This window comes from Leucoraja erinacea, chromosome 2 (assembly GCF_028641065.1).
Source record: "Leucoraja erinacea ecotype New England chromosome 2, Leri_hhj_1, whole genome shotgun sequence".
Taxonomy (NCBI): domain Eukaryota; kingdom Metazoa; phylum Chordata; class Chondrichthyes; order Rajiformes; family Rajidae; genus Leucoraja; species Leucoraja erinaceus.
Window position 1 is genome coordinate 12787344 of NC_073378.1, and position 16017 is coordinate 12803360.

A 16017-nucleotide genomic window follows, 5' to 3' on the forward strand; every position below is an offset into this window, starting at 1 on the left:
TTTATTTACCTTCATCAATTAGATCAGTGGTTCCCAACCTTTTTTAGCTCATGGCCCCCTTGGGACCTTTTAATTTTTCTGTGGACCCCCCTGATATTATTAGCGGAAAAATATTATTATACCTTCCATAAAAATATCAGTGTCTATTAATTGCACATATATTCTCTTTTATTCTATTCCACAAACATCAAAAATATTTCAATTGCATAGATTTAAATTTATCAGAACTGAAATTTAGGAGGCAACAGGGTGGTAGCTCTGTGGCTCCGTTCATTGAACCTGTGGCCCCCTAAATCCCATTTTTTTCCTGTGAATTTGCCATGGCCCCAGGTAGGGAATCACTGAATTAGATTACCACCTCCTCCCTAATCATCAAAACTGCTTTTGCATATGTAAAGGTGGGAAATTTATTGGATTTCGATTGCTTTAGTTGCTATCTGTATCCCAAAATCTTACTCCAGAAAAACATTGAATATCTCCTGGCCCTGAACATTGAATTCTCACAATTCTGTTAACCCTTGCTGTCTCCTCCCTTCCTCTCCCTCAGCCCTCAGGCTCCTCCTCCTCCCTTTTCCTTTCTTCTCCCCGCCTCCCCCCACCCCTTATCAGTCTGAAGAAAGGTTTTGGCCCGAAACGTTGCCTATCTCCTTCACTCCATAGATGCTGCTGCACCCGCTGAGTTTCTCCAGCATTTTTGTGTACCTTACATTAAAAACAATGTCTTCTTCTTATACCAATCTCAGTTCCATAAAAGCCTTCCAGACATATTAGCTAACTTAAGTTGAATGTAAACAACTCAATAAAAGCTACAAAGATTTATGCATGTTTAACAGAGTCACAAGCCAAGAATGGATTAGTTTCAACATGTAGCTTGCCCAAGTTAAAAGCAGTTTCTTCCTTCCCTGAAACACTTAATATTTAAACAAAAAGATGCTGGGTGCCAAATGAATTAAAAGATCATGAGTTACTTGCAGTTCTAATCACAATATTAAACAGCAAAGTACGTATCCCTCTTGCTTTCTTTTCTCCCAGTCACTCACTAATCGCTGCATGTCTCTTCCCCATCTCAACACTATCCCTTTGCCCTCTCTCACCTTCCCTCTCCATCTCTCTCTCTTTGCCCTTCCCATTTCATTATTTCTCTCTCTCTCTTTTGGGATGGAAGTGTGGTGCATCGAGATTGCAGGCTGGTAGTTTGGTAGCAGCTTCAGCAGACAATAGACAATAAACAATAGGTGCAGGAGTTGGCCTTTCGGCCCTTTGAGCCAGCATCGCCATTCACTGTGCTCATGGCTGATCGTCCATAATCAGTACCCCGTTACTGCCTTCTCCCCATAACCCTTGACTCCATAATCTTTAAGAGCTCTGTCTAACTCTCTCTTGAAAGCATCCCGAGAATTTGCCTCCACTGCCTGCTGAGGCAAAGAATTCCTCAGAATCACAACTCTCTGGGTGAAAGCGTTTTTCCTCATCTCCGTACTAAATGGCCTACCCATTATTCTTAAACTATGGCTCCTGGTTCTGGACACCTCCAACATTGGGAACATGTTTCCTGCCTCTAATGTGTCCAATTCCCTAATAATCTTATGCTCAACTCCTCTTGTTATGAAGGCCAACATGCCAGTCTGAAGAAGGGCTTCGGCCCGAAACGTCGCTTATTTCCTTCGCTCCATAGATGCTGCTGCACCCGCTGAGTTTCTCCAGCAATTATACCCTAATAATATTATATGTTTCAATAAGATACCCTCTCATCCCTCTAAATTCCAGTGTATACAAATCCAGTCGCTCCATTCTATCAACATATGACAGATCGCCATCCCGGAAATTAACCTTGTGAACCTACGCTGCACTCCCTAAATAGCAAGAATGTCCTTTCTCAAATTTGGGGACCAAATCTGCACACAATACTCCAGGTGTAGTCTCACAAGGGCCCTGTACAACTGCAGAAGTACCTCTTTGCTCCAATGCTCAACTCCTCTTGTTATGAAGGCCAACATGCCATTAGCTTTAGGTACTGCCTGCTGTACCTACATGCTAACTTTCACTGACTGATGAACAAGGACCCCCCCAGATCTCTTTGTATTTCCCCTTTTCCTAACTTGACACCATTCAGATAATAATCTGCCTACATGTTCTTGCCACCAAAGTGGAAAACCTCACATTTATCCACATTAAACTGCATCTGCCATGCATTCGCCCACTCACCTAACCTGGCCTAGTCACCCTGCATCCTCATAGCATCCTCCTCACAGTTCACACTGCCACCCAGCTTTGTGTCATCTGCAAATTTGCTAATGTTACTTTTAAACCCTTCATCTAAATCATTAACATATACTGTAAATAGCTGCGGTCCCAACACCAAGCCTTGACGTACCCCACTAGTCACTGCCTGCCATTCCGAAAGGGACCAGTTAATCCCTACTCTTTGTTTCCTGTCTGCCAACCAATTTTCTACCCATGCCAGTGCCCTACCCCCAATACCATGTGCTCTAATTTTGCCTACTAATCTCCAATGTGAGCCCTTATGTGGGACCTGGATTTCTGAACGTCCAGCTTTTTCCTTGTCCATTTTCCTAGTTACATCCTCAAAAAATTCCAGAAGATTATCAAGCATGATTTCCCCTTCGTAAATCCATGCTAACTGAGACCGATCCTGTTACTGATATCCAAATGTGCCGCTATTTCATCTTTTACAATTGACTCCAGCATCTTCCCCACCACCAATGTCAGGCTAACTGGTCTATAATTCCCTGTTTTCTCTCTCCCGCCTTTATAACCATATAACCATATAACAATTACAGCACGGAAACAGGCCATCTCGACCCTTCTAGTCCGTGCCGAACACGTATTCTCCCCTAGTCCCATATACCTGCGCTCAGACCATAACACTCCATTCCTTTCCCGTCCGTATAACTATCCAATTTATTTTTAAATGATAAAAACGAACCTGCCTCCACCACCTTCACTGGAAGCTCATTCCACACAGCCACCACTCTCTGTGTAAAGAAGTTCCCCCTCATGTTACCCCTAAACTATTGTCCCTTAATTCTCAAGTCATGTCCTCTTGTTTGAATCTTCCCTACTCTCAGTGGGAAAAGCTTATCCACATCAACTCTGTCTATCCCCCTCATCATTTTAAAGACCTCTATCAAGTCCCCCCTTAACCTTCTGCGCTCCAAAGAATAAAGACCTAACTTGTTCAACCTTTCCCTGTAACTTAGTTGCTGAAACCCAGGCAACATTCTAGTAAATCTCCTCTGTACTCTCTCTATTTTGTTGACATCCTTCCTATAATTAAGCGACCAAAATTGTACACCATACTCCAGAATTGGCCTCATCAATGCCTTGTACAATTTTAACTTTACATCCTTTACTTCTATACTCCATGCACTGATTTATAAAGGCCAGCACACCAAAAGCTTTCTTTACCACCCTATCTACAAGAGATTCCACTTTCAGGGAACTGTGCACAGTTATTCCCAGATCCCTCTGTTCTCCTGCATTCTTCAATTCCCTACCATTTACCATGTACGTCCTATTTTGATTTGTCCTGCCAAGATGTAGCATCTCACACTTATCAGCATTAAACTCCATCTGCCATCTTTCAGCCCACTTTTCCAACTGGCATAAATCTCTCTGTAGACTTTGAAAATCTATTTCATTATCCACAACCCCACCTATCTTAGTATCATCTGCATACTTACTAATCTAATTTACCACACCATCATCCAGATCATTGATGTACATGGCAAACAACAGTGGACCCAACACAGATCCACGTGGCACCCCACTAGTCACTAGCCTCCAACCTGACAAACAACCATCCACCATTACTCTCTGGCATTCTCCAATTCAGCCACTGTTGAATCCATCTTGCTACTCCACCATTAATACCCAACAATTGAACCTTCTTAAGCAACCTTCCGTGAGGAACCTTGTCAAAGGCCTTACTGAAGTCCATATATACAACATCCACTGCTTTACCCTCATCAGTTTCCCGAGTAACCTCTTCAAAAAATTCAAGAAGATTAGTGAAACATGACCTTCCAGGCACAAATCCATGCTGACTGTTCCTAATCAGACCCTGTTTATCCAGATGCTTATATATATTATCTCTAAGTATCCTTTACATTAATTTGCCCACCACTGACGTCAAACTAACAGGTCTATAATTGCTAGGTTTACTCAGACCCCTTTTTAAACAATGGAACAACATGCGCAGTCGCCAATCCTCCGGCACTATTCCCGTTTCTAATGACATTTGAAATATTTCTGTCATAGCCCCTGCTATTTCTACACTAACTTCCCTCAATGTCCTAGGGAATATCCTGTCCGGACCTGGAGACTTATCCACTTTTATATTTCTCAAAAGTGTCAGTACTTCCTCTTCTTTGATCCTCATAGTTTCCATAGCTACTCTACTTGTTTCCCTTACCTCACATAATTCAAAATCCTTCTCCTTGGTGAATACCGAAGAAAAGGAATTGTTCAATATCTCCCCCATCTCTTTTGGCTCTGCAGATAGCTGTCCACTCTGACTCTGTAATGGACCAATTTTATCCCTTGTTATCCTTTTGCTATTAATATAGCTGTAGAAACCCTTTGGATTTACTTTCACCTTACTTGCCAAAGCAACCTCATATCTTCTTTTAGCTTTTCTAATTTCTTTCTTAAGATTCTTTTTACATTCTTTATACTCCTCAAGCACCTCATTTGCTCCATGCTGCCTATAATTATTGGAGATCTCTCTCTCTTTCCAAACCAAATGTCCAATTTCCCTTGAAAACCATGGCTCTTTCCAATTTTTACTATTTCCTTTCAACCGAATAGGGACATAAAGATTCTGTACTCTTAAAATTTCACCTTTAAATTCTTCCATTTCTCTTCCACATCTTTCCCATGAAACAAACTGTCCCATTTTACTCCTTTTAAATCCTTTCGCATCTCCTCAAAGTGAGCCTTTCTCCAATCAAAACTCTCAACCCTAGGTCCAGTTCTGAACCTCTCCATAATTATATTGAAACTAATGGTATTGTGATCACAGGTCCCGAACTGTTCCCCAACGCATACCTCTGCCACCTGACCCGTCTCATTTCCTAACAGGTCCACCTTCTCTAGTAGATACTTCTATGTACTGCTGCAAAAAACTATCCTGCACACATTTTACAAAGTCCAACCCATCCAACCCATTTACAGAATGTGTTTCCCAGTCTATGTGTGGAAAATTGAAATCTCCCACAATCACTACCTTGTGCTTACTACTAATATCTGCAATCCCCTTACATATTTGCTCTTCCAATTCTCGCTCCCCATTTGGCGGTCTATAATACACCCCTATAAGTGTTGCTACCCCTTTCCCATTTCTCAGTTCCACCCAAATAGCCTCCCTAGACGAGCCCTCTAATCTATCCTGCCAAAGCACTGCTGTAATATCTTCCCTGATGAGCCATGCAACACCTCCACCTCTTGCCCCTCCAATTCTATCACACCTGAAGCAACGAAATCCTGGAATATTTAGTTTCCAATCACAGCCCTCCTGCAACCATGTTTCACTGATCGCCACAACATCATACTTCCAGGTGTCAATCCAGGCTCTAAGTTCATCCACCTTTCTTACAATGCTCCTAGCATTAAAATATACATATTTAAGAAACCCACCCTCTCTTATTCTCTGATTATTGTCTTTTTCTTCTCTCTCCCCCACATTTTGGGTCAGAGTGCTACCATTCTCTGCCTCCTGTCTCACACACTGACTGCTAGCTTTCCCAATTTGAGTTCCTCCCCCCCCCAACCATACTAGTTTAAAGTCTCCCCAGTAGCCTTTGCAAATCTCCCCGCCAGGATATTGGTCCCCCTCGAGTTCAAGTGCAACCCGTCCTTTCTGTACAGGTCGCACCTTCCCCAAAAGAGGTCCCAATGATCCAGAAATTTGAATCCATACCCACTGCACCAGTCCCTCATCCACTCATTTATCCTCCACCTCGCTCCATTCCTACTCTCACTGTCGCGTGGCACAGGCAGTAATCCTGAGATTGTTACCTTTGCGGTCCTTCTCCTTAACTCTCTACCTAACTCCCTAAATTCTTCTTTCAGGACCTCTTCTCTTTTTTTACCTATGTCGTTGGTACCTATATGCACCACAACCTCAGGCTCCTCTCCCTCCCATTTCAGGATTTCTTGGACACGTTCAGACACATCCCTGACCCTGGCACCAGGGAGGCAAACTACCATCCGGGACTCCTGTCTGCGTCCACAGAATCGCCTATCCGACCCCCTGACTATAGAGTCCCCTATTACAATTGCCCTCCTCTTCTTTTCCTTACCCTTCTGAGCAACAGGACCGGTCTTTGTGCCAGAGACCCGGCCGCTGCCGCTGCCCCCAGGTAGGCTGTCTCCCCCAACCTTACTCAAACATGCTGGCATCTGAAACCCAATATATATTGTACTTCTAGTTGCAGCACGCAAGCACAGAAGTTCAGAACAAGTTGACCCACAAACTGCAAGTAACTGGCGGTTCTATGCAGACATATTGGCAAGCTGTCAACATGAACCATCCATTAACTGTGACTACTTGAGAACCCTGAATGTATACAAAATCACATTCAGGATTAAATAAGACGATCAGCCAATTCACCTGAGTTAGGGCGTAATAAAGATACATAATATCATGAAAGAGAAAGGAATATTCTATTTTACCACCCATCTGATATGATTAAAAGTATGTATCCTATTGGGCAAATTCCCTCAGGCAATTCCAATGAAAAATACCATGGAGTTGTTGTTGGGAAATCTATATGTGAACTCCATCATCATTTGGCACAGTGCCAGCCAAGGACATGTTCTATAAGGTATAGAACTGCAGATAAAGAACTACAAGCAATCATCCTTTATGGCTGGTGAAACATAACTGGCTGCTGTCATGAACCACAGTGGGTCGCAGGTTAAGAGAAACGCAAATATGAAACGAGTAGAAACAATACCATTCTGTCCTTAGGCTAATCTACTGAATTCTAACATCAACAGTGATTTGGGGGCAGGGGGAGTTCAACTGTGTGCTTACATGTGCCATGAGCTCATCAAAGAAACATGTTGTGCAGACCTGTCTTCCCCTGTTGCACGTTTGATTAAATCACAAGTTATATGTAAAAAAGCTACATATTTTGTGCTAAAGAATGTGAATTATGTCATGTGATATCATGTGAGTTATACTGATCTCTTATGGCATTAAAAAAAAGCACAGAAAATATGATAAACAATTATTAAAAACATCAGTCCATGAATAAGTCTGTGTATTCATTTGAATGTGGAAGAGATGTACCCTGTGCTCAAAGCCAGCAGAGCAATTTTAGCCATCAGTCAAAGTGATGGCACAAAGTACTTGCTGTTCCACCGAGAACAAACATATATGTGAGTGCACAAGCAAGTTATTTCACCCTGGGCATGAAATAATTGTCTCACACACACCCATTGGGTCAATAGAAGTACACTTGGCAATGTGTTCTTTTGATTTGTCATGTAAAATCACAATAGTTTTAGATAATTAATAGTTTAAAATGGGTTGGTGAATGTCAAGTCACCCAAACATTGTCAGAATTTTATAATTGCTGCGTTGAAATGTGTGTCACCATTGATAGCATCAGACTAAGAATTGCATTGTGTCATAATAGAAAAGAGAGCAGTTGCTCAATAAAATCAATTTTATACTGACGCACTTTTAGTTTGAATATGTCTATAGTTCTCACGAGTAAATAGCGAGGAGCGTTTAATTGTCATTTGCACTGCAATCCAACACTGAAATTCCCACTTGCTGTAACAACAACACAGATGAGATGTTAAATGGATGCCATTTCATACATGACGCAGAGCATTATTTTGATTATTTGATTATTATCATACTTCTACATGTGGGACCCCAAGTGAAAGACTTGGATTGAGTGGATGTGGAGAGGATGTTTCCACTAGTGTCTGAGTCTAGGACTAAAGGTCATAGCCTCAGAATTAAAAACGGCGTTCCTTTAGGAAGGAGATGGAGGAATTTTTTTAGTCAGAGGGTGGTGAATTCTTTGCCACAGAAGGCTGTGGTGGCCGTCAATGGATATTTTTAAAGAAGAGATCAATAGATTCTTGATTAGTACGGGTATCAGGGGTTATGGGGAGAAGGCAGGAGAATGGGGTTAGGAGAGGGATAGATCAACCATGATTGAATGGTGGAGTAAACTTGATGGGCTGAATGGCCTAATTCTGCTCCTATCACATGATCTTATGACTTATGACCTTATTGCAATTTAGCAGCCCCTACGTTTTAAAAGTGACAACTCTTGAAAAGGTTCATTAGCTTAAAGAACTCCGTGACATTCTGATGGGGCCATAAAAGCTACTAAATAAATGTTCAAAGTCACGTTAAAATAGCCTTGGCACTCCCTCATATTATTTACCCTGCAAAAATGGACTTCCCGAATGGCAAAATCAAAGACAATTGTGACATCAGGATTATAAAGCCAATTGCTGAATCGTGAAAGCAATGAGACAGTATACAAAACTAGACGGAAACTAAACCAGGTATTTGAATAAAAGCAAATAAAATGACAATCTTCCTATTAACAAAGTGTTCTAAGTAAGGCCAGTGTCACAGATTACTTGCACAGGTATTGTTAAGGGTAGAAACATAGAAAATAGGTGCAGGAGTAGGCCATTCGGCCCTTCGAGCCTGCACCGCCATTCAATATGATCATGGCTGATCATCCAACTCAGTATCCTGTACCTGCCTTCTCTCCATACCCCCTGATCCCTTTAGCCACAAGGGCCACATCTAACTTCCTTAAATATAGCCAATGAACTGGTCTCAACTACCTTCTGTGGCAGAGAATTCCACAGATTCACCACTCTCTGTGTAAAAAATGATTTTCTCATCTCGGTCCTAAAAGACTTCCCCCTTATCCTTAAACTGTGACCCCTTGTTCTGCACTTCTCCAACATCGGGAATAATCTTCCTACATCTAGCCTGTCCAACCCCTTAAGAATTTTGTAAGTTTCTATAAGATTCCCCCCTCAATCTTCTAAATTCTAGCGAGTACAAGCCGAGTCTATCCAGTCTTTCTTCATATGAAAGTCCTGCCATCTCAGGAATCAGTCTGGTGAACCTTCGCTGTACTCCCTCTATGGCAAGAATGTCTTTCCTCAGATTAGGAGATCAAAACTGTACGCAATACTCCAGGTGTCGTCTCACCAAGACCCTGTAGGTAGGCTTCTTGTGTATGATGTTGGAGACACTCAGCTGCTGCTGATTCCATGTGTTGGAATGTAGGACCCTTCAGACCAGTAAGATAAATCTCTGTACATCTGGATCAAGTGAGGCAGAAATTTCTAACGGAGGCAGCAATTTCTGATGGCCAACGCTGATCAGCGAGATGTGACACACTAGTTCTGATGATGCACAACTTTCTTATATAAGTCATTTACATCTCTAATTGCACATTAGCTATCATTATGTTATCAAGTATATGTGTAGGAATATCATTTAGTAATATTTAAATAAAATCAAAATGTTAGCAGTTAAAACATCCCAATTAATACAGTACAAAGGTTTAAATTGATTTGTTTTCATTGACATCCAGAGGAATTCAGGGAGTCCCACTGGAAATGAAAACAATCTTGATAAACATTATTTGAAGGCCACAATATATGTCTAAAACTCCACATGACAGAGTTTCACAAGATATTGCTTTAATAATTTTGCATTTTTAGCTGTTCCTGGTTACCTTTATAACTTTTAAATTCTTTATATCTTTTACAGTTTTGAAATGTCTCTGAATCTTAGAGAGAATGAAGAATGAAGAATGAGTATAGACGTTGGGTGGTCATGTTGCAGTTGTATAAGACATTGGTGAGACCACATTTAGAATATTATGTTCAGTTCTGGGCACCACGTTATAGTAAAAATATTGTCAAGCTTGAAAGGGTTCAGAGAAGATTCATGAGAATGTTGCCAGGACTGTAGGGTGTGAGCTATATGGAGAGATTGAGTAGGCTGTGCCTCTATTCTATGGAGCGCAGGAGGATGAGGGGTGAACTTATGGCTACAAAATCATGAGAGGAATAGATTGGGTAGATGCACAGAGTCTCTTGCCCAGAGTAGGGGAATTGTAAACCAGAGGACATAGGTTCAAGGTGAAGGGAAAAATAATTAATAGGAATCCGAGGGGTAACGTTTTCACAAAAATAGTGGTGGGTGTATGGAACAAGCTGCCAGAGGAGGTAGTTGAGGCTGGGACTATCCCATTGTTTAAGAAACAGTTAGACAGGTACATGGAAAGGACAGGTTTGGAGGGATATGGACCAAGCGCAGGCAAATGGGACCAGTGTAGCTGGGACATTGTTGGCTGGTGTGGGCAAGTTGGGCCAAAGGGTTTGTTTCCATGCTGTATCACTCTATGACTATGATTCTAAATATGAAACGACTCATACACTGGTGCTGGGCCCAATGCTATTTGTCATCTATATCAATGATTTGGATGGGAATGTACACAACATGATTAGTAAGTTTGCAGAATACTCTAAAATAGGTGGTATTGTAAAAATGAAGATGTTTATTAAGAATTACAGCAGGTGGTGAATCTCTGGAACTCTCTGCCACAGAAAGTAGTTGAGGCCAGTTCATTGGCTATATTTAAGAGGGAGTGGCCTTGATGTGGCCCTTGTGGCTAAAGGGATCAGGGGGTATAGAGAGAAGGCAGGTATGGGATACTGAGTTGGATGATCAGCCATGATCATATTGAATGGCGGTGCAGGCTCGAAGGGCTGAATGGCCTACTCCTGCACCTATTTTCTATGTTTCTGTGTTTCTATGATCTTGAACAGCTGGGCAACTAGGTCAACCCAGAGGAGGACCTTCACAGTGAATGGTAGGGTACTAGAGAATGTCCAGGGAATTGAGTATTGAAGTTGGGACATTATATTATAGCTAGAGCAGGGCAGAATCAAGTATGAGGGGGCATAGGTTTAAAGTGAGAAGCAAAAGATTTAATAGATTGAATGAATGACTAAATATACTGGCCAAGTATTCACATACAAGGAATTTGCCTAGGTGATCTGCCTGCAAGTGACAACATGGCATACAGTGACGGTTAGGAATTACACATATAATAACCATATAACAATTACAGCACGGAAAAACAGGCCATCTCGACCCTTCTAGTCCGTGCCGAACACATAATCTCCCCTAGTCCCATATACCTGCGCTCAGACCATAACCCTCCATTCCCTTCCCATCCATATAACTATCCAATTTATTTTTAAATGATAAAAACGAACCTGCCTCCACCACCTTCACTGGAAGCTCATTCCACACAGCTACCACTCTCTGAGTAAAGAAGTTCCCCCTCATGTTACCCCTAAACTTCAGTCCCTTAATTCTCATGTCATGTCCCCTTGTTTGAATCTTCCCTACTCTCAGTGGGAAAAGGGAAAAGATTAACATAAAACATTAAACATTAATAATAAAATATTATCGATTAATAGGAAGTTGAGGGGCAACATTTTCAAACAGAGGATGGTGATTATTTAGAATGAGCTACCAGGGGAAGTAATTGAGGCAGGCACAATAACTACGTATCAAATACATTTAGATACATACCTGGATAGGAAAAGTTTAGACAGATATAGGCAAAATAGGAGCAAATGGGATTAGCTTAGATGGGGTAGCGTGGATGAGTTGGGTTGGTATGGATATTAAGCTGAAGGGCCTGTTTGCATGCTGTATGAATCTATGATTCTTCCCGTACACAATAATAGGTTACTCTTTATAATCACTTTCTAAATGGACCAATCAATAATTGGTATCAATCAATCAATAAATGAAAACGAGCTTGATATTTTGTTAAATCTCGGGATAAACTGCAGTAAAGATCCTCAGAATGCACTGCCTGGGCAAAACGAGTACAGAGAGTTCAAATGAACTTGACATTGATCTTATTCATTCATTCTATTAATTGGATCTGAGCATTCTGCTTCTTGAACTGAACAAACATAAAGATGAAGAATGTAGAAACAAGGAACTGAAGATGCTGGTTTACACAAAAGGACACAAAATGCTGGAGTAATTCAGCGGGGTCAGCATCTCTGGAGAAGATGGATAGGTGACCTTTCGGGTCAGGACCTTCTTCAGAAACCCGAAGGTATGGGAAGGAGTCCAAGCCGAAACGTCACCTATCCACTTCCTCCAGAGATGCTGCCTGACCCACTGAGTTACTTCAACATTTTGTGTCCTTAAACATAAAGAAGAGTTTGTGTGCACGTGTGTAAGATATAACCACTAGCTCTGATTCTTATACTTGACCTGCTAACATGACAATGTGAGCCATTTGCAATAAAAATCATAAACAAATATTTGGATCAGGCAAACAAAGTAAACAAGTATATTGGAATGACAAGATGTCATGGTAAAAATGCCTATATCAATGTAAATGACTACATATTGAGACAACATCATCTTTTAGTTCAGAGTTCAATGGATCAAGCATCAAATAAGGAATAAATGATTATAAATGTATCCTAATTAATTGTAAAATTGGTATTGGGTTGCTCTATAACATGATGCCATATCACTTAAACAAGCAAATGTTTCAAAGTTTCACCCATTCTGTTTTGTGTAGTTTTACATCAAGTAGAAATGTTTGGACCTAATTTTTCTCTTCGCTACCAGACTGCAGTATTTATAGATCTTTGGTGACTCTACAATAAATTGACAATAATCAATTTATTTCTCCAATGTATCTCGAGAAAGTAAATTACTTTCGATACATTTCTAAATGCAAAGATGTAGTAAGGTTAGAATACAATGATGTTTCAGAGGCCCATTCTGGTACTCACACAATGGTCTTGCCAATATGCTTGAAGGATTTTTCAACAAATTCTCGAACACTGTGTACTTCACCAGTGGCTATAATGAAATCTTCTGGTTCATCCTGTTGTATCATCAACCACATTGCCTGATAAAAGAAAAAAAGAGCAGAGTGAATCATCAGTATTTTCCTAAGTAGACACAAAATGTTGGAGCTACTTAGACAGGCAGGCAGCGTCTCTGGAGAAAAGTAATGGGTGACGTTTCGGGTCAAGACCCTTTTTCAGACTAGCGTTAGGGGAAAGGGAAACGAGAGATATAGATGGTGAAGTAAAGAGATATAGAACAAATGAATGAAAGATATGTAAAAAAGTAACGATGATACAGAAAGAGGCCACTGTTAGCTGTTTGCAAGGTAAGAACGAGAAGCTGGTGTGACTTGGGTGGGGAAGATGGAGAGTGAGGGAATGTAGGAGTTACTTGAAGTTAGAGAAATCAATATTCATACCACAGGGTTGTAAGCTGCCCAAGCGAAATATGAGATGCTGTTCCTAAGTAGAGTCTTAATTGATGGTTTTAGTTAAACCAGCACATTGTTACTTAAGATCATAGTTCCATTTGCAAAAAGGCCTGAAGACATATACTGTGATTCTTGTAAAATGGTTTCCATTTTCACTAGTGTCAGTGATGCATGTATGCAGAGATGCACAATATTTCAGAGATCATCAGGCAATCTTTGTGTTTTGGCAACTTGCAAACACATTGCTTCTAACGTGCCAGCTCTGACAGGTTATTTCCAGCCATGACAATTTTCATTTTCATTTGCTTGCTATAATCTTACAACAGTAATTTGACATCTTAAGGCAGGTATTATGAGCACAACAACTTGAATGAACTTGGGGAAACCAAAACAGAAATTTAGAGGACTTTTCAAAGTGCATACATGGTCAGATCACACAAAGTGTGCAAAAACTCTTTCATAACGTATCTTTCAGTGCATAACATAGCAATTTAAGCATAAATGGTCTGCAGAGTAGATAACTAAGACTTAAAACTTGCATTCTTCCCTCACAATTAAAACACGCTCTTTCTGGTAAAAAGAATAATGTGCAACTATCTTTCCCAATGGTCTGCAAGCGATCCAAAAACTGAGCAACCAGTCAAATGCCAAGAATGCATATTTGTCAATTGTTATTGATTTCTGTATAAAAGCTAGATCTGAGTTTTGTAATTGTGGCCAAAACTACATTGGCTTTTTCTTTTTCTTAAATCTCCCCTTTCTTTTCATTTCATGTCAAATTGATCAGGGATAAATATCGGCATAAAAATGAAATTACCAAAATGATTTGTTTTTTAAACAAGCCAGCTCTGACAGGTTTATACAATTTTCACTTTCATTCGCTAGCATTAATCTTACATTAATTTGACATCTTCAGGCAGGTATTATGTGCGCAATAATATGGACGTGGGGAAACTGAAACAGAAATGTACAGGACTTTTCAACACAACCATTGTACTTCATGGCTTAGCACTGTTGGCAGGTTTGACATCCTTTGATCAAGAACCTTTTGAAAGTTAAATCATCCAAACCTGAATACAATCAAACGATATATGAGTAATCAAACCATACATGAGGAATCAAACCATACGTGTGGAACAGGATGAACAGAAAGATTCTTCCAAGTATTACTGGGCAGAAAATTGTCTTAAATGTGCAAAGCCTGATCATTAGACACCATGTTTTGGGCGTTGTATGCTAATGAATTTCTTAGCAGGAATAAAACATCCCACTGTGAAGTGTCTGACAAATACATTTTTAGAGGTGTTCATCAAGTGGGCGGCATGGTGGTGCAGCAGTAGAATCGCTGCCTTCTGCCCCTGTCCCACTTAGGAAACCTGAATGGAAACCTCTGGTGACTTTGCGCCCCACCCAAGGTTTCTGTGTGGTTGCCGGAGGTTCCCAGAGGTTTTTGTCAGTCTCCCTATCTGCTTCCACTACCTGCAACTTCTGGCAACCATCTGCAACCTCCGGGAACTGCACGGAAACCTTGGGTGGGGCGCAAAGTCTCCAGAGGTTTCCGTTCAGGTTTCCTAAGTGGGACAGGGGCATTACAGCGCTTACAGCGCCAGAGACCTGGGTTCGATCCTGACTATGGGTGGCGTGCGTCTGTACGGAGTTTGTACGTTCTCCCTGTGACCACCATAGGTTTTCACCGAGATCTTCCATTTCCTCCCACACTTCACAGATGTACAGGTTTGTAGGTTAATTGACTTGGTATACTTGGTAACTTGGCCTTAGTGTGTATTAATGTGAGGGGATCGCTGGTCAGTGCGGACTCGGTGGGCCGAAGGGACTGTTTATGTGCTGTATCTCTAAAATAAAATTCTAGTCAAATGATATTTTCATGTAATTCTGTGCAGTAAAAGTAGAATTTTTTTAAATGATTTTTGTTCTTATGGAGGTGGCCAAAATCATGAGAGGAATAGATTGGGGAGTAGAAGCACAGTCTTTTGCCCAGAGTGGGAAAATCAAGTATCAGAGGACACAGGTTTAAGGTGAGGGGGGAAATAATTAATAGGAACCTGAGGGTAACATTTTCACACAAAGGGTGGTGGATGTATGAGAATGTATGTTGCTGGAGATGGTAGTTGTCAGGTATTATCGTAACATTTAAGAAACATTTAGACAGGAACATGGATTGGACATGTTTAGTGGGATATGGGCCAAATGCAGGCAGGTGGGGCTACTGCAGATGGGAGATGTTAGCCCGTGTGATCAAGTTGGGCCAAAGGGCCAGTTTCCATGCCGTAAGACTCTATGACAATGGCAAAGCATTTTTGGACCATGAGAAAATGTGAAAGAAAGTTTTTAAACCAGTATTTCATCTATGCCACCATCAAGTGTATTATCACTATCCTCTATGAGAACAGACTGATTCCTGGGATGTCAGGACTTTCATATGAAGATAGACTGGATAGACTCGGCTTGTACTCGCTAGAATTTAGAAGATTGAGGGGGGATCTTATAGAAACTTACAAAATTCTTAAGGGGGTTGGACAGGCTAGATGCAGGAAGATTGTTCCCGATGTTGGGGAAGTCCAGAACAAGTGGTCACAGTTTAAGGATAAGGGGGAAATCTTTTAGGACCGAGATGAGAAAAACATTTTTCACACTCAGA

The 16017-nt window shown here is 41.0% G+C and overlaps 1 protein-coding gene across 1 annotated transcript in view; it reads right to left on the reverse strand.

The window, feature by feature from the left end:
* The window catches only part of gmds (GDP-mannose 4,6-dehydratase), a 645529-nt gene that overhangs the window by 120288 nt on the left and 509224 nt on the right, over positions 1–16017 (reverse strand). The window contains exon 9 of the mRNA XM_055648802.1: positions 12868–12986. Within this exon, the coding sequence (XP_055504777.1) occupies positions 12868–12986 (119 nt within the window). The remainder of the gene's footprint in view (positions 1–12867; positions 12987–16017) is intronic.